Below are 23,745 nucleotides of genomic sequence, written 5' to 3'. Positions count from 1 at the left end.
CAAGTTCCACAACAAGATGTGGGGAGTGCACTGAAAAAAAAGCTTAAGCTGCATTATGAATTTGTGATTAAATATGAAATCCTTGAATATGTAGAAACCTCATTATGTTAACCAAATGACGACTCTTTCTCCTCTTGCAACTTTAAACAAAACTCCCAGAAATTTCACCCACTTGACATTATTACTTAATTAATGCAATTATTGCCCTCAGTGTTTCATAAGTGACTGGGCTAGTCAACGCTCTTCGGTTGGCTGGCAAACGCGTTAGATTAATTTCCAAAGGCTGTCATTAAAATTCCAGCGCAATGCAATTTATATGCCACACACATGCCAATGCGGCTTAGGCCAAGTCTCGGGCATCGGGCAATTTTTAATAAAAACAGCTTCATATTTATGATATCAGAATATGGCCGAGAAAAACGGGCTCGCAGACGGAGAGTCTTTGGGCCAGACCACGCGCCGCTCGTTAGCGGTATGCATGGATGCGGATTGGGGATGGGGATGGGGTTCTGTTGGTCTGGGTATCTGGATATCTGGGTATTGGAAAGAACTGAGGATCGGCGGGAGGATGGCGACTCCAGGAGACAACATCATCATCATCGGTGGAGGACCGACTGCCACTCGTGGGCTGTTGAAATTTGCATGACAAACTCAAACTCATCCATCAATCACGCAGCCAAACTCCAGTTCGAGTGCGGCTTACATTTTTGTTTGCAGTTGCAGTTGCAAGCAGTTTTGCAGTTGCAGTTTGCAGTTAGCAGCTGCTGCAAACTCGTTAGGTCCCCACAATTTCACTTTTAATTACACATACTACGGCCGGCTAATCCCTCAAGCCGATTTTATATAACGCAAATGCCCCATTGACAGCGGGAGATGCTTGAGATTGCACCGAGAAAAATACTTAACAATGATTATGAAGTGCTATTAATGAAAAATGAAATAAGGGATTACTAAAGAAACTGTATAAAACGTAAGATGTTATCACCATACAAAAAGGATTGAAGGAATGTAGCTTGATAAATAGATATGATAAATTATAACGATTTTTGGAATGCATAAACTTATAAGAATATTTTTCTAATTTTTTATTATTTATTTATCATGATGGTTCTTTCTTCTCTTTTTGTGCTAACAATAGCTCCGCTTAGCGCAAATTTTCACTTGTCTTTTGCATAATTTAGACCAGCTGATGGGCCATGGAGCTATGTATGCATGTGGGGGGCCTGTGAATCGGTGGAGAGATGGGGCTGCTATGGAGCTATGGAGCTATGGAGCTATAGAGTGACTGCCTGGGGCTTCAACACGGGCGGCGCCGTAAAATCAATTTACAGCCACGCACTGCGTTATCACAAAGTGCGAGCGAGATGCGCTGCGCTGCGATGGGTTGGAAGGGGATGGCACCAGAGTGCGTAGCGCCACCTGTCGACGATCGTTAGCGTCATCGTAAATAATTTGAATCCTCCGATTTTTGTTGTTTTGGTTTTCTACCCATTTTGCTCGCCTCTCAAGTATGTGTGTGTTTGCAAAAGTGGTAGTGTGCAGTTTCTTAAGGCTATTGCAAAACCTATGCAAATTTATGACTGTCAGCGGATCACGGACGTCGGCGACCACGTTTCCTCGTTGGCCGCCAGGCTCTGGGGGAAGTGATAACGAAATGACCATAATGGACATTAGGGGCTGTTGCCTGGTTGCCTTATTGCCTTTTTTACTTTTTTCCTTTCGTTGCTCCGTACTGTGTATCCCACTGTGCCACGAAATGCATTTGCTGCATTTGCTGCTTTTCTATTTGCCAGCGAGGCCGAAACAAAACAAGGCAGAAAATAATTGTAAATCGCTAGATTTATGACCGAAAACATGGCCACGAATTATGACGCCGGCCACAGGTGGAAATCGCATGCTGATTTCAACTTGATTTGCTTGCCATATAATTGCAAATTGTATTTGTTTAAACACGTACACACATGTTCAACGTTGACTGGAGTTTTTTTTACCTGTGAGCCCCAAGAAATCGGCGTCCAGCCGCAGCGAATGTTGCATGCCGCAAGTTGCACGTTGCTAGTGTGTCCGTAGATCTTTTGTTGCCACACGCCCACACAAAGCCACCAAACAGTCCAAAAACGCTGTGAGACAACTTTGAACGATTGCTTGACGTGTTTTCTTTTTTGGCCAAGAGCATTCGAGGCGCATCTGCAAGTGCCTGTTGTTAACAAATTATTTTTTATATATTTTTTTTATTAATTTGGGGGCTGTCTGCAGTGTAATGAAATAATCAACTGAAGTGTATAATTTGAGTTATTCGGGAATGGGTTTGTAAGCGCTGTCCTTATAAAGTGATTAAGGAAAGTAGCCTAGGGACTTTTATGGCGTTTAATTCTGGACTGCAATTCAAATGCAAATAAATTTTATGTTGAACAAATTCTTCTCAATTGATTAGTTGTTTATGACATTCACACGATAGTTAAAATCGTGGTAATGCAATCTTCATCGCATCGTGTATGTGTGTGTAAATTAAACCCTGACCCCTAGCTGTTATTAAGATTGAAAATAATATTGGACTTTCTAGCAATCTCTGGCGAATCTAAATCACACAGGCTATCCCATTACGAATTATTCGCTCGACTACCACACTTTAGCGGCCACATGGCATTGCGCCGTGAACGTGATCATAACTCGAGTTGGCCAAAAAGAGTCTTCAAATTATGATTGGATTCAGCTTCCGCATAACCGAACTGCAGCTGCGACCCCAAATGGTGGAGTCCAGTGAAGTCCAGTGGAGTCCAGTGGAAAATCCAGGATCCACCGATCGAGAATGGCATCCAATTTCGCCCCGGGGGCAGTTGCCACGTGCGTGCTCCACTTCTTCTGCTTTCGGCCAAAAGGTGCCAATGTGGCAAATGTTTTGTGCTTAACATTTTTATGGCTGCCATAAGTTGGCCGCAGTGTGGTAAATGCTGCTGCCACTGCGACTACTACTGCCACTGGCCAGAAGCCACTGACCGCAGGCCAAACCTATGGCAATTCGAACCGGATCGTGGCTTGACACTTGAGGTATCGGTTTCATTAGCGAAATGTTTCCGTAAGAGTGCCAAAAGGTCGCAATTGATGCCATTTACAAGGCTATTGCCATGGCCATATAGGCCCACGTACGTGCCCATATCTTCTTGGTGGCACTGGATGCAGGGGAGCTTTGGATCGGTTATTAGTCGTGTATTGGGTTTCGGCCAAAAGCTTTCTTCTTATCCACGCGAGGCATCGCTGGCGATTTGTTAAGCCCGCCGCGACTCAATAAATTTATCAAATTGAAAAATGCGCAATCGAAATCAAATCAAAGCGAACAGCGAACGGGAACAGCAAAGGAGTGTGTTGATTTTTATGGAATTGTAGGGGGAAACAATTCGGCAAATCGCTTTGCAATCAGCAGCAACGGTCTTAGCCCAGCCCAGTGCCAGCTCGCTAACCCTGGTGCTAAGCTACACTGGCAGAAAATGCAGAGACTAATGAGGTGCTTTTTATTGATTAAAGTTGCTTTCTTTTCTTAGAAACTTGCCACCTTTTCTTCTTAGGCAGTTGGTGCGGGAACCTATTTTCAATAAATTCCCAGAAATTCTAGCTACATTTTTCTAGGTGCAGCGGTATCGCATACAAACGACTTGTGACAAAATGACGAAATTTATGTTACTTTTTTGCATCGGCAAAGTGCAAACCGTTGCCGCTTTTCCGCGGGGCGGGCAGGTGGCCAGTCTGTCAGCAACAAATGCAAAGCGCCAAAAACTGCGACACTTTGTATAAATTGTGTTGAAAACAGCAGCAGCCGGAGCAGCAGGAGCAGCTCAGCTCAGAGTCAACTTGGTCGTCTGTCCAAGGCATTTGCGAACTGAACTGAACTGAGGCGAGCTGAGCTGAACTGGGATCCAAATGGCGAGTGCCAGTGCCAGTGCCACACCCCCTCGGGCAAATGCAACAAATTATTGTCATCAATTTTTAGATGCAAAGCTTGAGGAGTGACATTTATTGAAGTTTGGCTGCAGTCGTCCGGCAGTCGAGAGCAGGAGCCGCTGGCCAGGCTCAGTTGTGGTGGCTTTGGGTCCAGGACGTGATTGCTCCACATTGCAGGCGGCTGGCTGGTAATGTTGATGATGATTATAGGCACGGTTCGGCATGGTTGCCCCGGTATACACTGCCAAATATTATCCTTAACTTCTCCATTTAAATTCTTTCTGTTGGAAATATCAATGTAACAGACTTAAGAACTTTTGGGGAATTTCAGAAATATTTTTGTTAGTAGCCATGCCTGTTTTTAAAAACCATCCTTGATTAGTTGTTCTAATTTCTTGCAGTGCACCTCGACTCGGTCTGTTCCTGGCCAGTTAGGAGTGACACGTTCACTGCTGATTGCTAGGAAACGATGGCAACAAGTGGCCATCGGCTGGCCATCCACTTAAATGAGTTTCGGCTGCAAGTTTTCTGCGCGCTTTTGTTTCGCCTCGACTGGCATTTTTTTTTCATTTTTCTTTTTGTATTGCCAGATTTTGGTTTTCAGTTTCTGGGGGGCGGAAGGCGATGCCGCTTCATTAGCAGCTCTTGGGAGACCCCCCCCAAAAAGTAAAAGCCAAAAAGTTATGACCATATTTGTGCTAAATTATGAGACCCTTTCATAAATCAGGCACTCGGGCAGCGGCGGCGACCTAGCGAAAAATGCCAAGATTATGGTTGTGGCAATGTTTAGTGTGGCACCATTAGCTTTCAGCTGCAGCAAAAAACTGGCGCAAATGGTCAGCGGTGGAAAATTTTGCATTGTATTCGAGAACGTGGACAATTGCAAGTGCTCGACTTACTTTAAACTGTGCCATTTATCATATGCGAAAATATTTTGTCAGTCCGCTTTTGGCCTTTTGCCATTTTCACCATTTCCATTTGGCCATCTTTCGCTTTTCAATGAGTCCGCAGAGCAGACCGGAGCAGGCCTGGTCTAAATCTCTGTGCTGTTGGTTAAAGTCGGAAAGCAGCGTCCCCCAAAAAGGCTACCGTTTTGCTTGAGTGTGTTATTGTTTTTTGGGCTTTTGCTTATGAGGGAGTTGGGGGTTTTTTTGGGGGAAGCTACAGTTACAGTTGGCTCGTGCATGTCTCGTGGCCAGTAACAATAACTGTACAACTGTACAACCGAACAACTGGTCAACTGGAGAAGTGGTGAAGTGGAGAAGTGGACAACAAAAGCCCCACAGAGTCGGATGTACGATCACTTGCATATTACGGTTCCAGTTGTGAGTTTCTGCAGCACATGCCCGAATATGAGTTACTTTCCTGGGGCAGTGTCTCTGCCTCAATCGGAATGGATGGGAATGGGGGCCGTGATCTCTGCCAGAGCGAACTGGGGAGACTAGGAAGTTTTTCTTTTTGGGTGCTCAGAAACAATTACCAGGTTGCCGGTGTCAGGAGTGTAAGGACACTCCGGGCGATCTGTGCCGCAGAGTGGGTCGGCACTTTCAGCAAATGAGTTATCGCTTTTACGATGCCAACTAATCATAAAAAAACCTTTCCGTTGGCTGTATGTGTTGTTTGTTGTATGTTGTATGTTGTGTTCCACCTAAGTTGTTAAAATCAAAATGATTGCTAAACCTTTGTTCCATAGAAGTTGTTAAAATCAAACTGATTGCTAGAAACTTTTGGTTTTTGTATACCCAGCCAGCAGTTATGAAATACAGACTAATATTAAAATCTTAAGAAAAATTCCTTCTTGTAGTAAATAAACACAATAAGAAGTAGCCTCTAGTGGTTTCCATGTTCTGCAAGTGGGTTAAGTGAAGTTTTTGTGCATTGCAAAAGATTGCTATATATGTAAGAATGCGCACTGGGCACTTATGAACTTTGGGGCTCTGACTCTTCTCGCTAAATTGACATCGCATACGCAACCCAGGCCAGCCAATTAAAGACTCTACGTGACCTCCAAACAAAATAAAAAACAAAAACTTAACATAAGCACTGCACAGATGACAAAAAAATAAGAAACCAACCCTGCCATGTTGAGCTTTCCACGCTGCCACTCTTTTTGTGCGAGATACGCGGAATGTGCAGCTAATTGACCAGCCCCAGACGATGATGCACTTCATCAAAAAAGACAAAAAAAAACAAGAGAGAACGCTATAGTCGAGTTCCCCGACTATCGATACCCGTTACTCAGCTAGTGGAAGTGCAAAGGAGAGTTTTTGGCGGTTTGTGGGCGTTAGAGTGGGCGTGGCAAAAAGTTTTTTGGGAAATCGATAAAAATTTACAAGACTAATACAAAAATGAAAAAATATCAAAACATTTTTCAAAAGTGTGGGCGTGGCAGTTTTTGGCGGTTTGTGGGCGTTATAGTGGGCGTGGCAAAAAGTTTTTTGGCAAATCGATAGAAATTTACAAGACTAATACAAAAATGAAAAAATATCAAAACCTTTTTCAAAAGTGTGAGCGTGGCAGTTTTAGTTTTTTGTTTTTTTTGTGGGCGTTAGAGTGGGCGTGGCAACATGAATCGACAAACTTGCGCTGCGTCTAAGTCCCTGGAGTCTGTATGCTTAATCTCAACTTTCTAGCTTTTGTAGTTCCTGAGATCTCGACGTTCATACGGACGGACAGACAGACGGACAGACGGACAGACGGACAGACAGACGGACGGACAGACGGACATGGCCAGATCGACTCGGCTACTGATCCTGATCAAGAATATATATACTTTATATGGTCGGAAACGCTTCCTTCTGCCTGTTACATACTTTTCAACGAATCTAGTATACCCTTTTACTCTACGAGTAACGGGTATAAATATGCCAAAAAAGCAGAAGCAGCAACCAGAAATGACAAAAGCCAAAAAAAGACCGAGTGAGGCAGTAAGTGAGTGAGTGAGTGAGTGAGACTTACTCAAGTGGCGGGGCATTACGTCAACGTCAACTCCATTTGGCGGACAACAGCAGGGGACAGAGTCTACGACTGGGAATCGGAGTATTGGAGCTGATGGAACTGATGGAGCTGATGGAGCTTATGGATCCGATGGAGGAGGAGCAGATGGTGGAGCAGGAGGAGGAGCCGGGCGATCTGAGTGCGGGTCAAGTGCTGACGCATCAGCCAAATCCAGTGAAGTGCACCAAAACATATAAATGCTTGAGAAATATAATGAGCCGAGTGGATGCCGCTGATGTTGTTGGCAGCATCATTAAGAGCGATCATCTGTCAGGCGGATCGCATATGAATGAGATTTGTGCCTCGATTTAGCCTCGCCATTGTTCGCTATTCAATGGAATTACATCTTTATGGATTTGTAAAAACACATGATTTGGAACATTAATAGGACTTATGTACAAATCATTTTCTCTAAAAGTGTGATAAGATTTGCAAAACCATTTTTGCTTTCCACATATATGTACATATATAGCAACTTATAATCACTTCCCATATATCTTCACTTTATACTTTAAAGCCAAATGTTGTGGCCACCAACTGTTTTCCTTGTACTGATTATGCGCCATTGAAATAACTACTACTTAACAGCTGATTTCGAATAACCCATAAATGAACGTAGATATCAGCTAAAAGGAACTCAACACCCACTAAAATGTCTTGAAAGAAAAGCCAAATGACTATGTGGGCGGCCTTAGTTGGTTATTAAAGCGAAAACGTTTTCATCACAGTTGTTAATGGTGCTAGTGGGATGGTTAGCTGCTTTAGTGGCCTTTCGAATTGACCACAACGCTTATTGCCGGCGATCAACAGGAGTGGTATATACAATTTCCTACCACTGCTGTTAATAAAAATGTATAAATTAAAACACATTTATTATTTTATTATTATAAGTACAGTGTCAGTTTAATTGCACTGTAAGGTGGTGACAAAAAACTCTCGGGCTATGTTAAATAAATCAAAAGTAGAACGCGATACCTCTTCTCCCAGGGGTGCAGTTGATGGCAGTTAAAAAGAAAACATATAAGTTGGAAACGGAAAACCATTTCCACATTCAACATGGGTCAGTTGCAGCTACTGTTAGCCGCCTTGGTTCTCCTAAGTCCTGGCAGTGAAGGCTTCCAACATCATTTACTACATCATCTGAGTCGTGAGCTTAAGTTTGATTATGCTCTGGTTTTGGGCAACTCCGATCCGACTTGGCTGGCAATCTTGTGGCAACTCCCTGTTCCAGTAATTCAAATTGAAGAGCGCTCTGGGGAGAACTATAACTTGCTTCAAAATCCTTCACATAATGTCCTTACAATAGCTTTTGTGAACGATTCACCGGAGGATATGCTGGAGAACTTAAGCCGCAATCTACGTATGCTAAACACGCGACCCGTGCTGTTGGTTATAGAGAAAGGGAAAATTCGAGTAAATTGGTTGTTGGAATGGTGTTGGAACCATCAGCTACTTAATGTCGTGGCCATTGCTAGAGATTTTAAGGTAAGATGTAAATAATTACTGAAATCAATACCTTTTAATTAAGGAGAGTAATGTGATTATTATTCTTGGATATTTTTGAACCTTCTGCCAATGTAGTTCTATTAAATGACGCTGTTCTTTCTTGTTTTGTCATATATTCATCATACTCCGTAGAAACAATAGCCTCTTCATCTTCTTCATCTGATAAAGCATCACATAGATGTATGCATTCCCTTTTAGTTTGAAAACGATTTGGGTTTCCTCCACAACCACCGTAGATGAATTCTACGCACACATTGTTAGCAAAGTCGTAGGCAAACATTTCAAAAAGTCCATTGCAAGGACCAGGATTTGCGATGAATGAACATCTCCCTTGAAATAAAGATTTAATATCTAGGGCTAAAGCTAAAGTAACTCACCATGTCTAAGTGCCACAGAATTCCCAAGGCCTATTAGGAAAATCAATAAGCGGCGAAGAACAAGCGAATTCATGACTGTGAACTAATTTATTGCTTATGTTTGAATTGTTGAACTAACTTATTATTCGTGTTTGTTGTGTTGAAAACATACATATTCGATTGTGAAATATTAATCACACGCCCTGTGGGATTTGTGTAATATTTTCAGGAGTCTTTGATTGTCTACAGCTACACACCCTTTCCCATCTTGCAGTTCATTGAGAGACGTTTGGACAACAGCACCATAATATTTGAAGAGCGTTTGGAAAATCTTCATGGCTATAAGATACCCATTGCCTTGGGTGGATCGTCACCCAGACTAATTGTCTATCGTGGCTCGGATGGAAAACGGATTTTCTCAGGACCTGTTGGTAATTTCATGAAGAGCTTTGAGCAGCGTTATAATTGCAGATTGGTTCAACCATATCCCTTTGATGAGTCAGCCATTTCACCGGCTCGTGATTTAGTTGCTGCCGTGCGAAATGGTAGTGTGCAAGTGGCTTTAGCGGCTATTTATCCCCTACGTCCATATACAGGGTATTCATATCCCATCGAACTGATGAGCTGGTGCCTGATGATGCCGGTGCCCGAGCAGGTTCCTCACAGTCAGCTCTACAGCATGGTATTCAGTCCTTTGGCGTTTGGGGTCACCATTCTTCTCATGGTGTTGATTTCCTTAACTTTATCGATTGCTCTTCGTCTGCACGGATATAGAGTTAGCTTCAGTGAGTACTTTCTACATGACAACTGTTTGAGAGGAGTCCTGTCTCAGTCGTTCTCTGCGGTTCTTCGACCTCCAGCCTTGATAAGGGCTTTGTATTTGGTGATCTGTTTGCTGGGACTGCTGATCACCTCCTGGTACAACTCGTACTTCTCCACTTTTGTGACCAGTGCCCCCCGACTGCCACAGCTCAGCAGCTATGAGAGCATTAGGCATTCCAATCTCAAGGTGGTGATTTGGAAGCCGGAGTACGAGATGCTGCTCCATCTATCGGAAAACATGGAGAAGTACTCGTCGATCTTTCAACTGGAGGCGGACTACAAAGAGTTTTTGCATTTGCGTGACTCCTTCGACACCAGATACGGCTACATGATGCCCATGGAAAAGTGGTCACTGATGAAGGAGCAACAGAGAGTATTCAGTTCGCCGTTGTTCAGCCTGCAGGACGATCTCTGCGTCTTTCACACCGTTCCCATAGTGTTTCCCATCGTCAGCAATTCGATATTCAGGGAACCCTTCGATCGCCTCATTTTGGATGTGGCTGCGACGGGCCTTCTGAGTCACTGGAAGGACATGAGCTTTACGGAAATGATCAAGGCAGGACAATTGAGCCTCGAAGATCGGGGACATCCCAAGGAGTTTCGGGCCATGAAGGTGGAGGACCTGATGCAGATTTGGCGCTTTGTGGGTGGGATGCTTGGCTTGGCCACAATGGTGTTTCTCCTAGAGTTGCTTTGTTTTTGGTGGCATAAAATGTGGCAGCACATGAAATATATATTTGGTTTCCTCAAAACCAAAATATTTAAAACTAGAAAATAAGAAATGAATGTCTTTGTCCATATTCCATATTTATTAAAATAACAAGCTTTCAAATAACTCAAAACAATTTTATTCATTTTCATAAGGTTGTAATATAACTTCCTTTGGTATATCTACAACCCTAGTTATTGTTTTAATGATTAAACCTGCCCTTAGAGTGGTGTTAATTTTCCAACCAAACATGTTTGATTGAGGTGATTTCGCTGGTTTTTGTGTAATCCCCAGGGAAATGTTTTCTGGTTTTCTTTTTTCGCCCGCGACTTGTTAACGTGTGCTGCTAATTGGAATTAACCATTAGCCATGTCGTCGGCGGCTTCATTAGCAACCCTTTAAATGTGCAGCGGCATCAATCAGTGTCATGCAGTTGTCCCTCGACCGTCGTGATGGATTGCCCAAAGTGGATCCTGGGCGGCCTTTGCCTGATTAGCCTGGTCGATGGCGCAACGGTAATTGAATTACTGGCTGGGATGAAACTCGAATCGGACTTTGAGTACGTGCTGCTCATGAAGAATAGGAACTTTAGTCTGCCCGCTCAAGTTTGGAACAGCACGTCGTTGGCAAAGGACATCATGGACGAAGTGCAAGTGTCTGTGCTTCAATTAAGTGAAATTGGGAGCTACTTTTTGCACAATAGCATCAGTAGACGTCTGGTTTCCCTAGTCTTCATGAGTGATGCAAATCTGGACGAGCACGGTGGTCTACTCACAGCTCTGGTCGCGAATCTCAGGCACATGACCACGTCTAGAGTGATTTTTCTAGTCCAATCGGCGGCGTCAACCGATTTTCTATACGAATTGTTTAGAGATTGCTGGAGTAGGAAACTATTGAATGTGATCGTTATTTTCCAGGACTTTGAGGTGGGTGTGCAGAAGCTTAGAAGGATTAAATTTGATATTCTCTATTTTTGGATCACAGACTTCGTCGACCTTCTACAGCTACTCACATTTTCCTGTACTGCAAATGGAAGAGCGCATCTTTGAGACCAGCCTGCAACTGTTACCTATTTTTCCCGATCGACTCAGGAATTTCCATGGCTACCAGATGCCCGTGATTATTGGAGGAACCGCACCGCGCATGATTGCCTATCGCAACAAGAAGGGTGATGTGGTCTATGATGGGACCGTGGGTCACTTTATGACCGCTTTTCAGCAAAAGTACAACGTAAAGTTTGTGCAGCCACTGCAGGCGAAAAATCCTCTGGACTTTGCTCCATCCATACAAACAGTTGGCGCCGTGCGAAATGAATCCGTGGAGATATCCATATCCCTGACTTATCCGACGATTCCACCGTTTGGATTCAGCTATCCGTACGAGCAGATGAACTGGTGCGTCATGCTGCCGGTGGAGGCGGATGTGCCACCATTTGAGTACTACACCAGGGTCTTTGAGCTGACTGCCTTCCTGCTAACGCTGGGTATCCTGGTGATAATATCCTGTCTCCTGGCCAGCGCTTTGCGGCTCCATGGCTATGCCACTAACATCAGTGAGTTCCTGCTCCACGACAGCTGCCTGAGAGGAGTGCTGGGGCAATCCTTTGTGGAAGTTTTCCGAGCGCCCACGCTGGTGCGGGGTATTTATCTGGAGATCTGCGTGCTGGGCATCCTAATCACCGCCTGGTACAACTCCTATTTCTCCAGCTATGTGACCAGTGCACCAAAGCAGCCGGCCTTTCGAACCTACGATGATATTTTGGCCTCCAATCTGAAAGTGGTTGCATGGAAGCCGGAATATGCAGAGCTGGTTGGCCGTCTCCTCCAGTTTCGGAAGTACGAATCCATGTTTCTGGTGGAACCCGATTTTAATCGATATTTGGCACTACGTGACACGTTGGACACGAGATATGGCTACATGATTACCACCAATAGGTGGGTTTTGATCAACGAACAGCAAAAGGTCTTCTCGCGGCCACTTTTCCGAAAACGCGACGACTTTTGCTTCTTCAACAATATACCCTTCGGATTTCCCTTGCACGAGAACTCCGTTTATATGGAACCTGTGCAGAAGCTGATCATGGAATTGGCCGAAACAGGACTTTACTTTCACTGGATGGCCACCGGTTTCTCGGAGCTCATCGAAGCGGGTGAGATGCACTTTGTGGACTTGAGTCCTCGTCGTGAATTCAGGGCCATGCAGATTCAGGATCTGCAGTATGTGTGGTATGGCTATGCTTTTATGGTTGTTTTATCCTCTCTAGTTTGGCTGCTGGAATCCCTGGCGCACAGGGTAAAATCTAAAACCATTTTCCCAAGACAGTTTAACAAAAAATAAAGGAGTTTCGTGGCAGAGTTTAAGGCTTGTTTAAAAACCATAATATCCATAGAATTATCGTTAACGACACTAAACACAAGTCGGCTTGCTACCTAAACAAAGGGATATTGCGCTTGTAATGACTACAGCGTAGTAGTGTGTTTAGTTTCGCAGCTCCAGCTGCTTTATGGTTATTTGTCTAGCCATCAAATATGACTTTCCTTTCGTTTCGCAAAACCCCACTCGGTGATCGAATGTTCCCTATTTCCCATTGTGCAAATATTTGCACAGCAGCTCGCCGGCTCAAAGTTCAACATCAAAAGCAATTAAGACGCGTGCTTGCCGCAGTGGCAGCTGAACACTGAACACTGAACACTGAGCACTAAACACTGAACATCGGATACCCAGTGTTTGAGCTCCCCCAAAGGTGCGCTGATGTTAGCCACCTGTGCGACGGCCACTGGCGCCTCTTGAAATTCCCTAATCGACATGTTTCGATCTCAAACGACGTGGCCGGCAGTGGAGGCATCACCATCAGCGGTGCACGGCGGGAAAAAATGGTTGACTAGCATTTGAACTTGATGTGATCTAGATGTGGGGCAGTATCCGCTAAGAACTCCTTTCCGTTTTTAAAGGATATATAATATTAAAAATCTTGAGTATTTTATTTAATTTTTATAGCTATTTAATGAGTAAGAAGGTCCAAGAATTTACTGATGAATTGACTAAAGAATTCACGTTTTGTTTTATATACTTGACATTGGTTTGAAGAATTTTATTATGGAAATTCGTACAGTACCCTGCCTTTTTTTTTCGCAGTGCACAAGTCGTGTTTCACCGATCGTGAAGTGAAAAATTTTCTCTAATCTACGCTGATGGCACGCATTTGTAGCCCCCCGCCAAACGATGCCGGCAGTCTGGGGCCGGGTACTTTGATTTTGACTGACAAGTGCCGCCTGCCTGCTGATGCGGCTGCTGTTGCACTGATGCTGCAGTAATGTTGTTGCAGTTGCAGTTGCTGCTGTTGCTGCTGTTGCGATCCGTTGTTGACATGCGCAGCTGCATGCGCTTTCGTGTGCACTCAGCTCCTTTATTGGAGAAAATTATTTCAGACCTCGGCCAGACCCATCTGCCATCTACAGGCTCCATCGGCGTAACGAGCTGAAACTAATTAACCCACGTCAGACCCAAAACAGCGGACACGGGGCGCATCTTAATTGTCAATAAAACGTTTTAGATTTCTTTATTTTTAATGCTTGCAATACTAAAAAAATTAATGCAAAACTTAACTGCAGATGGATGTGTGTGTGTGTGTGTTTGTGTATTTGTGTGTTTTATGTGTGAGTGTGTGTGCATAAATAATAACTAACAAAGATTTAACTAAGATTTCAATGTGTGGCTTAGCCTAGGCTTGGATATAAACAAGGATCGTTTTCTATGTACATAAACTATGAAGTTCAATAAATTAGCAGAAAATACTCGTATTGCAAAGTGTACACAGTTTATAACAAATCGTTAAAAAACGTTACATAACCCAAACACCATTGAAGATATTTCTTGCGTAATCTAAACTATTGTCCATTAAAAACTATCACAAAATAATTGGCAGTTTAATTAACCACTAACTACGGCTGATTTATCAGTTAGCTTAACCAAAACACTACACTAGTTGGATAGTTGGGTGAATGTGGTGTTATCTTTAATTATACGGAATTTCGCCTTTTAGTAATGCGCCTTTTATTGCGTTTATCAATTTTATCGAATACAAAAATAATGGCAAGTGCAAGTTGAGTTGCTGAACATATGGTGTGTAAAATAGTATAGTAAGTAGTAGTTGGTAATGCTTGTTGTGCCCCCACTTTCTAAATATTTTTTATCGAATGCCTTCGAAGTTGGCTAACACTCGGCCCAAGAGATCAAAGAGATCCTTGAAAGGAGAAAGGAGCGGGAAATTGCTGTAGGATGAGCTCCGGAGGATGCGTTTCGAATTTAGTGCCTCAGGTCAGTGTTCCTTCCTCAAAATATTTGGCATTCCCTCTGTGCTTACAACTAATAAAATACTACCACTAACATTATTTACTCGTATATTTATTGTATATACATTAACACTAGCAAACAAATTTATGCTAATTTGGGCAGAGCAACTAAGAAAACAAATACTTTCAATTTACAGGAAACACGCAACTTGAAGACTCTGAAGAACTGCAGGTGATCGTGGAAACTTGGTATATAAATCGAATATTTGAAGGCGGTAATTATTCTAGTTGAGGGGGGTAATTTCTTGTAAGAATTCTCATTATCGTTTAGCAAGGAAGCGTTTGGCCTCTTTTTGATATCACCACTCGTGGAATTGCTTCATTAGCTTCGTTACACTTCTATTTCTACACGCCTAGCATAGCTATTTCTACTTTAGTTTTAGTTTAACTTTAGTTGTTTAAATCTTCAAAATTTGGCACATTTAAATTTAATTTGTGTTGAGTAAATGTACATTAAGTTGAGTATTTATTGTATTTGGAAGTGCTTCGAGTGTGTCTGTCTGTCTGTCTCTGTGTGTGTGTGTGTGTGTGTTGGCATATAGGAATTGCACAGAAAGCTGAAATAGGAATTCATCAATGACGTAAATTCGAGTTGGGAGTACGAGTACGAGTACGAGTATTTAGGTATTAACAGTAGTAATAGTTTCTCTACATTTTCATTTTGTTTATGTGTGTCTCTGTGTGTGTTTGTGTGTATCTAAGTTTGTATTTTGTGAGTAAGGAACAAGAAATAGTTAGGCCGGGGTAATGCCCACCCCGCTGCCGGTGCTCACTACCGATTGGCCAGGAGTCCATTGGCCGGTGGCAGCACTCCTCCGGGTGGCGTATTGGGATTGCTGATCATCACGGGCAGCGAAGGTGGCACCACGCCGCCACCAAGTTGTTGCTGCCGCTGGTTGAGCGCGGCACTGGCCGCTCCCGCCGAGGATCCGCCACTCGATCGCTGGTGTTTGCCGGAGCCGCCCTTGATGATGTTGCCGTTGTTCTTCTGGGTCATGTGCGTCTGGTAGTGCTTGGCCAGGTGGGCTTTCTGGCGAAAACTCTTGCCACACAGCGAGCAGGCGAAGGGCTTCTCGCCGGTGTGCGTGCGTATGTGCACATTCACCGAGTACTTGTCCTTGAATCCCTTCGCGCAAATGGAGCAGTAGTGCAGGGAGCGCTCCTTGCGCTGTGTGCTGCCCGAGGAGGAGGACGAACTGCCGCCGGAGTTGGCGGGCGGACTGTTGCTGCTGCTGCTGGCACTGCCGCTCGACGAGGAGCTGCCGCTGCCACTGCCACCGGCTATCAGCGGATTGCCAGCACTACTCTGATTGTTGTTGGCCACATTGGGATTATTGTTATTACTGCTGCTCCGCTTGTACGCCTTCTTGGGCTTGACCACGCCGCCGCCGGAGCGAACATGGCTGCTGGCGGCGCCGGAAGTGACCACCGCCGATGTGGGCGACGTGGAGGTACTGACCTCCGGTTTCAAGGGCTGCGGTGGCTGCAGTTGACCGGCGGATGTAACCGCCGGACTGGGTGAGATTTGCATTAACACATCACTGGTGGGCACATAGTCGCCGGGAGTGGGTGTGCCTGCTGAGCCGGCACTGCAGAACTGCTGCACTTCGTTGGCGATGCGCTTGATCTTCTCGAAATCATCGCTGAAGGCATTCTCCAGCGACAGGAACATATCGTCCACCAGAATATTGGCATTCCCATTAAGCGGCTGCTGTTGCTGCTGCTGTTGTTGCTGCTGCTGCTGCTGGGTACTTAGATGGATGCCCTGGGCCTCGTCGAACATCTGGGCGGCACTTAGAGTGGAGTCCGCAAAACCCAAAGCAGCTGCCTCATCGGTGAAGAGCAAACGTCGCATGTCCTCATCCTTGACCACCGGCATGGTCAGGCCATTTTGCATGTGCAAACCCTTGGCGTAGCCCTTTCCCTGCAGCGCGCTCCGCAGCAGCGACTCCGCCGTACTCTGCTCCGTTTCCGTATTGTGATCCGCCATGTGCCAGTCGTTGTTGTTGTTCTGGAATTGGGCCAACTGCTGGCCCAGATCATTGCCGCCCGCCAGCGAGATGGCTGTGACCAGCGAGGGCAGCGTCTGTTGTTGCGCCTGCTGACCCGGGTTTTGTGCGTGGGAAATACTGCTGAGACCATCCGTGCCATTGCCGATCACATCCTTGCCATCCGTACTGAAGCCACTGTCATCGTAGGGATACTCCGATTTGATGTAGCCCGGAAAACTGCCCAGCAGACTGTCCAGATCCAGCGCAGTGGGCAGCTGTTCCGCCTCCGAGCGCTTCAGCCAGGGCTCTCCTCCATTTAATACTGTCAGGGTGTAGATCTGGCCATCGGTGGTGTCCAGGCTGCTGATCGTGTCGCTGCTGCTGCCCGCTCCACTGGATGCCGCCGAGGAGCTGTTCGCATTCGGTTGCTGCTGCTGCTGCTGCTGCTGCTGCTGATGTTGCTGCTGCAACTGCTGATGCTGCTGCTGCTGATGCTGCTGCTGCTGCTGCTGGAGGTGACCCTGCGGCGAGGTGGGACTGGGCTGATTGGTGCTGGCGGATCCGCCATTACTGGCGCTGGTTGTGACCGGCTGCTGTTGCCAGCAGTAGCGATCGAGGTCCTCGAATATCGAGCTGGAGTCCAGGCGGCTGTTGTCCTTGTCCTGGTGCCAAAACTGCAAGCGGAGAAGAATAGGTAAGAATAAATTACAGTGCATGATTTGATTGTCACTAAAACTAACTACTTTCTAATGGTCTGAAAATATGTTTTTTAATACTTTGCCCTTAAAAATGTTTATAGTTATAGGTTAGGGCCCCAAGTTAATAGCCTACCTCATAGCCCTGTAACGTGGGATCGCCACCGTTGCTGGTGCCGTTGCGGTTGCCCACGGGCACCACGACTCCGCCACCACCGGCGCCTGCACCACCGCCTCCGCCGTCGTGGATCATGTTGTTGCTGTTGGCTCTCGCACCACCGCAGAGGCTCTGCTGTTGCGATTGCGACGTAATGGGCTGGTGCACCACCTGGACGTGGTTGTTGTTATTATTGTTATTGTTGTTGTTGTGGCCGTTATGACTGTGGGGCGGCTGTTGGTGGTTCTGGTGGTGCTGCTGATGCAGACTGACGCCCAACGACTCCACGCCCACGCCCACGCCCACTCCTATGCCGATGCCCATGTCGGGTCCGGTGACAAAGTCAAAGAAGTCCGCCTTCGAGAGATCCTCGGCACGAAAGGACTCGCTGATGTCCATGCCAGCCGCTGCGGACATATCCTCGGTGCCGATCATCTGCTGAGCTTGAAGCGCCAGAGTAGCGCCTTTGAAAACCAGATGCTGGTTAGTTCCAAGTGATGCGAATGCTGGAAAAGAGCAGAGTACACCATTAGTTATGATATATAACGCGAATTCTACAGGATTTGTATTATAAGTGAAAAATTCTTAAAATACCCATACACCTGTTGGCAGCGGTTTCGATTTCGCTGCGGGTTTCGCTTTCGGTTTTGGTTTCTCAATTTCTCCAACACACACACACACACACACACACACGCAGCTGGGGCCTGGCCTGCATTAAAAGTCACACCAATTGATTAAAGCCACTTGTCAGTTGGCCACTTAAGTCAATCAGTCATTCGCATTCGCATTCGCTCATTCTAGCCACATGGCCCGAGCCTGCATTCCGGCCATACTTGCATTTTAATTTGAGGCAGTCTCGGCCAGTCTCTCTGCCTTTTAGCCAACTAGCCAGCTAGCTAGCTAGCTAGCCGGCTATCTGCAAACAAATAAATCAAACTGACAGAAGGGTGACAAAGTGTAAACACATTTGGCGTGCTCGACTCGTAAATCTCGCGCACTTTTTGGCTAATGCCAAATTCTGCCAACCTGTCGCTGCGACAGTTTTTACCACAACTTTTTTTATTTGGCCAGCACTTTTTGTTTCACTCTCGTCGACTTGTTTCATTTGCATAGGTTCGGCAAGTGCTCGGCATTTAGAATAGTTGCAAAAAAATAAATATATCGCCGCAATAAACTCGGCTACCGTGTAGCCCATATCGGGCGTACCCCTAAGGTGATCGAACTGCTGTGAAGCTGTTGTGAGTTTGTGGCTATTTCAGTTAGCGTATCGCAAACGTACCCCCGAGTCGTGTTCTGGCCAATGTGCCAAATGTTTAAGTTGTCAAATTGATTCTACTCCTTCTTTTTCTATTTTTTGTTTTTTTGGTTTATTTTGGTTTGTTTTGTGTGGTTACCCCAAAGCACTGACACCGACACCGACATGAAAACCAACTGACTCCCAGTGTGCATGAAAAATGGACCTTACGGCCTGGCAGCGTGAGAACCACAAACAAAAATGACTTAACAAATTTGCATGGCTCTCGCAGTGGCTGGCTTGCATAGTTTAGATAAGGGCAGAGCAGCGTAGAGAAAATGCCGCTGTTGGAAAATATTTCAGATGCTGCTGCTGTAGAAACTTTTAAGTGCAATATCTGCGGGGAAATCAAACTGGCAGGGGAATCTGCAAATAGCAAAAACGGCAGCAGACACTGAAAATAACATTCAAGTCTAAACGAATGTTAAGCTGATTGTGGAAAATGCTGGACAAAAATATTCATCAGGAAACTTAAAATGGGTTTCTAAGAAGAATGATCATTAAATAATATTTCAAGAATTTCATTTTGGTTTTTATGATCTTATATTTTAAACTAAATTTAGTTTGATCCTTTGTGGCTTAGGAAATGAAAAGTATTAATGTGTATTTCCATAGTTTTTTCTACGTGTCGGTCAGCGGCATCAACACCTGATCGGTGAGGCCACTCGAAGGAGGCACAGGCTGGCCAACAAGTGCAGGCCATTTGGGAAGCGGTCAGTTAGCATTTTTAAGGCTTTCGAGGTGAGCTCGTTTCCCGGCTTTTCCCGCGCCTTTATCGCTTGCCTCCAACGGCCAAGCCAAAAGGAAAGACAAAAAAAAAATGGACAATAAAAAAAGGAAATTTCACCAAAAACACCAAACGCTGCGTAATCATTTGTGGTCATTTGCCTGCCAACTGACAGCGGCACCGAGCTCTGCCTAGTAGTTTACTTAATAATCATGTTTAAAATGCAGAAATTACTTTATATATACTTTATGGCCAGCAGCGGGGAAAAGCGCCAAACAGAACGGGCAAAAAAACCAAAAACCAAAAAAAAATGAAATAAAATAATAAGCCTTTGTTTGAGCATTTTGGCGCTCAAATATTGACTAATTTGAGCACGATTATTGTGATTTGGATGCGGGACCGAGTCGGGAAAGTAAGAAAGTTGGCCATCCAGCAAGTCAGCTATAGAGGCAAAGGAGACGTGCTCATATAACTGGCGGCCAGCCAATCATGGACGTGGTCGCCATGGATATATCTTCGTATCTGCTGGATGTGGATGTGCATGTGGATGTGCATGTGTCGGGCACATGCATCTTCCCAGCCAAAGCCATGATGAAGATGCATGCGAATGCGAATTCGAATACGAATACGAATGGTCGGGGGGATGGGGGGACGGGGGGAGATGCTGCATGGTAATCGCAATCGTAATCGTAGAAATTGTTAGCGCATTTTGGCCAATGCAAACAGCCTGAGGCGGCATCATTTAAAAAACATGATAGCATGATGGGTTTTATGTTTCGCGTTGACTGTTGCTGTTGCTTTTGCTGTTGGTGGTTGAACGGTGGTGGAGTGGGGAGAGGGGACGGGGGGTATTCGATTATGGGCCATAAATAACAAACGATTCAATAATTTAAATGTTTTTAATTAACCTCGCTCGCTGGCATATTTATTCGCACAATTTGGTAGCCAGGCAGCTCATGATTTATTCGGCTATGTAAATTGCGCCAGACAAAGGCAAATGCATAAGAAATATGTGCACAAATGTGGCAATTTTCGGCAACATTTCTTTGCCATGATTAGCGTCTCATAAGCTACGTCTTTGTTGCGGGCGTCAAGCGGGAAAAAATGGGGGAAAAAAAATATGGCAAAGAAAACAGCATTACGGTAGTCAATAGGCAGCCATCGTCTGAGATTAGTTTATGTGCAGGAATTTTTATATTGCGGTTACACAATTTTCTCCAGCTTGCTTGGTTATTTTTACCACCCCCCCTCCACCCCTCCGCGCTGCCAAGACAATCAATGAAAATCACACGCTTTGGCTGCTTCTGCTTTGGCCGCCTTTTTCTTGGCGAGTTTGTCGCTGTTTGACTGCACGATTTTCCACGCATTTTTAACCCAAATACCGTGCTAAACGATTTTTTAATGTCTTCACTAACAAGTTTCAATTACCAATCGTCAAATGCGTGCGCATAAAAACCGAAACCAGTTGTACTTATACTTAAACCGCCTCGCCTCGCCACACCACCAACACCCCCTCTAGCGTTGGCCTAATCAATTAAAATAATTCGCCTGATTTCATAAAAAGAAGAGTAAAGCGCAGCAGGAAGACAATATGACGGTGGCGGTGGGGAAATGGGAAAACCTGCTCAAGTTGATGCACGTACCGCAATCAAATTGCACTTCGATTGGCCAAAATGGAGCCATCAGTGGAAAGCGGCAGTCGTCGCCGTCTCATCGATTCGTAATCACTTTTATTGAGATAAACGATGGGGCGTTTCGCGTTGCGTATACGCAGTGTGTGTGCATGCGCATGCACACAATGTGATAATTGTGCGGGCAAAAATGGGTTAATCATGTCTGGCACATATTTATTGAAGAAGAAACTGCAACAACTTGAACTTGACTGTGCTGCATACTTTTTGGGATTCAACTGCGTGGCCTGTTGAGCAATAATAAACGACTGTGCATATGCAAATTGCCAAATTCCCAAGCGACGCATAAATTACGAAAGCCATTCGAAGAGCGCTCGTAAAACGCATCAAAAAAAAAACGCATCAAAAAAACGCATCAAAAAACGCACGGGAGCTTGCAGCTGCAAATTTCTGCACCGCAAATTGTCATCGTTAGCCAAGTGCGACCGAGTTGGCCATAAGGCAGTCGATCATTTTTCAGCCAGATAATTATCGCCCACCAGTTGAGAGCCTGCCCCCAAAAAAAGTCGAATAGAGCCGGATATGCCAGTAGTTACAGTTGGTAGTCAGTTGCTGACCAATTGACCAATAGCTCAGCAAACTGGCGGCTGATAAGAAAATATGCCGGTTGCAGCTGGCATTTGTGGAGGGGGGGAAGGAGGAGGAGGGGGGATGCCAGTGAATTTGGGCTTATGCTTCAATTGCATGCAAATGCATAATTGAATCAAATGGTCCTCCCCGTTGCAGTTGCAGCGGGCAACTTTCGAACCCGAACCCCGCCTAATGAAGTAATCAACGGCCGGCATCTCCGGCTTGGCTTTTTGCTGCCATTGTCAATCAAAAGTCGCGTTTTTATTGCGCCTGCGTTACAAACCAAATCGCATCAAGATGTATTAATCATTTCGGCCGCTGCCTGCGTTGGCGTTCAGAAACACTGTGAAGAAATCTAGGCTTAACAATAAGATAATAACATTTAATAGAATTCTATCTTAAAATGATACGTTTTTCTATGCTTTGAGAATGTTTTTAAAGCAATATTTTTGAATTTCAAAGTAACTCAAATTTTTTTGTGAGTGCAGCCGGCAAGCGGCAACAGTTAGCAGCAGCAAGCAACGAGCTACAACCGGCAACGGCAGTGCCATTGCTTTATCAGCTGGCGCAGATCTCTTTGGCATAGCCAGGCGTATGAAAAAACGCCAAATAACTACAGGCGAGACGGGCATGATTAAAATGCGCAAAAATGGCAAACTCCAAATGGGCGCTGCTCGGCGGCAACAACAACAGCAACAACAACAACAGCAACAGAGCTACAACAACGGCGTGTGATGTACACGCGGCGCATTTCAATTCCATTTGATTAATGACAAAGCCGTAAAAGCAACTGCATGAAGGGGCAGCCAGCTAACGAAGATGTTGCTGATTGGCCCGCCGTCTTGGCCCGTTCGTCTTGGCCACATTGGGACTTGTGTACACTTGGCCTGCAATGCGATGTCTTCCGCTGCTGTTGTCAACTGTCGGATGCAATGATGCTGCTGCTGTTGCTGCTGCTGCTCAGGATCGTTTCCTTCATTTATATGTTTGACCATAAACATTATGCGAACATTAGCCAGCAGGCAGGCAGACGGCTCATAAAGCAATCAGAGCCACGAATCAATAGGGCAACAAACCAGCTAGCTACTAACTGCTAACTGCTAGCTGCAAACTGCTAGCTGCTAGCTGCAACGAATGCAAATTGGCAAGTGCAGGCTGGAAGTAGAAAGTGTTGTGCCACCCACGCGGCGAATCTGCATAAATACTCGTACTGTCCACCAAATAAGGCCAAGAGAGTGCCTAACGGCCTTGCGCCAGTGGGTGCTGCATGCTGTGTGCTGCTCCCGCTGCTGCAACTGATGTTGCTGCTGCAACTGTTGCTGCTGCAACTGTTGCTGCTGCATCTGTGGCTGTCGTGCCTTGCAGCGCGGCAACATGGCACAATAAATTTCAAATTTGCTATGAAACTTGTATCAGAACATGTCCATCTTGGCGGCCCACACTCTCGCCCCCCTGCTGTTGTTTTGGGTGAAAATTTTCGTGTGCCCGCCTGCGACTTTCACAGCGTCTTAAGTGCAACTGCAGCACTTACACTCAGCCAAATACCATCTACCATTTAGTACTTCAAGTAAAACTGTCTACAAGAAAACTTTTAATGCGAATTTTCCCTTCATCAGTGCTGCAACTTTTCACAGTGCACAGCAACTTTTGGCTTACAGTTACAGCTCGTCATACATTCTCCTGGGCCACGTGATTAATGCCTTAATTAGTGCAGCGCTCAATCAATTTTGGGCCAGTTAGCCAGTTAGTCGGTTAGTCAGAACCCAACCCAGAAAAATATGATTGGCAATTGTTGGGAGCGCGGGGTCATTTATCAAAATCAATACGGGAACGAACGGACTCAATGCCGATGCCAGAGTAATAACAAGGCTAAATGCCGAACTGTGCGGACGGACAGACCCCCAAGTCACAGAAATTTGCATTTTAACAAGTTAATTTTTTC

The 23,745-nt window shown here is 45.2% G+C and overlaps 4 protein-coding genes across 4 annotated transcripts in view; 2 read left to right on the top strand and 2 right to left on the bottom strand.

Annotated features, from left to right (window-relative positions):
* Positions 1-7,858: 7,858 nt before the first annotated feature.
* LOC122618933 lies at positions 7,859-10,562 on the top strand. The gene is made up of 3 exons (XM_043795526.1): positions 7,859-8,418; positions 9,025-10,357; positions 10,552-10,562. Exons 1-3 carry the CDS (start codon positions 7,990-7,992, stop codon positions 10,560-10,562), a joined length of 1,773 nt encoding a protein of 590 aa, XP_043651461.1. The 5' UTR covers positions 7,859-7,989.
* LOC122621529 (kunitz-type serine protease inhibitor mulgin-4) lies at positions 8,180-8,958 on the bottom strand. The gene is made up of 3 exons (XM_043799427.1): positions 8,817-8,958; positions 8,450-8,769; positions 8,180-8,316 (listed from the first exon to the last, which is right to left on the bottom strand). The coding sequence occupies exons 1-2, from the start codon at positions 8,887-8,889 to the stop codon at positions 8,453-8,455; spliced, it is 390 nt and encodes a 129-aa protein (XP_043655362.1). The 5' UTR covers positions 8,890-8,958; the 3' UTR covers positions 8,180-8,316; positions 8,450-8,452.
* A 216-nt stretch (positions 10,563-10,778) lies between the features above and the next one.
* LOC122618932 lies at positions 10,779-12,663 on the top strand. Its single transcript, XM_043795524.1, has 2 exons — positions 10,779-11,252; positions 11,311-12,663. The coding sequence occupies exons 1-2, from the start codon at positions 10,779-10,781 to the stop codon at positions 12,661-12,663; spliced, it is 1,827 nt and encodes a 608-aa protein (XP_043651459.1).
* Positions 12,664-15,450: 2,787 nt separating this feature from the next.
* LOC122621723 (homeobox protein 13) overlaps positions 15,451-23,745 on the bottom strand; it is a 63,174-nt gene continuing 54,879 nt past the window's right edge. Inside the window, exons 3-4 of the mRNA XM_043799681.1 lie at positions 17,501-18,027; positions 15,451-17,343 (exon numbers count right to left, since the gene is read on the bottom strand). Coding sequence (XP_043655616.1) covers positions 15,451-17,343; positions 17,501-17,956 — 2,349 coding nt within the window. The 5' untranslated portion in view covers positions 17,957-18,027. The remainder of the gene's footprint in view (positions 17,344-17,500; positions 18,028-23,745) is intronic.

Source organism: Drosophila teissieri, chromosome 3R (genome assembly GCF_016746235.2).
Source record: "Drosophila teissieri strain GT53w chromosome 3R, Prin_Dtei_1.1, whole genome shotgun sequence".
Lineage (NCBI taxonomy): Eukaryota > Metazoa > Arthropoda > Insecta > Diptera > Drosophilidae > Drosophila > Drosophila teissieri.
This window is presented reverse-complemented; position numbering and strand designations above follow the sequence as displayed.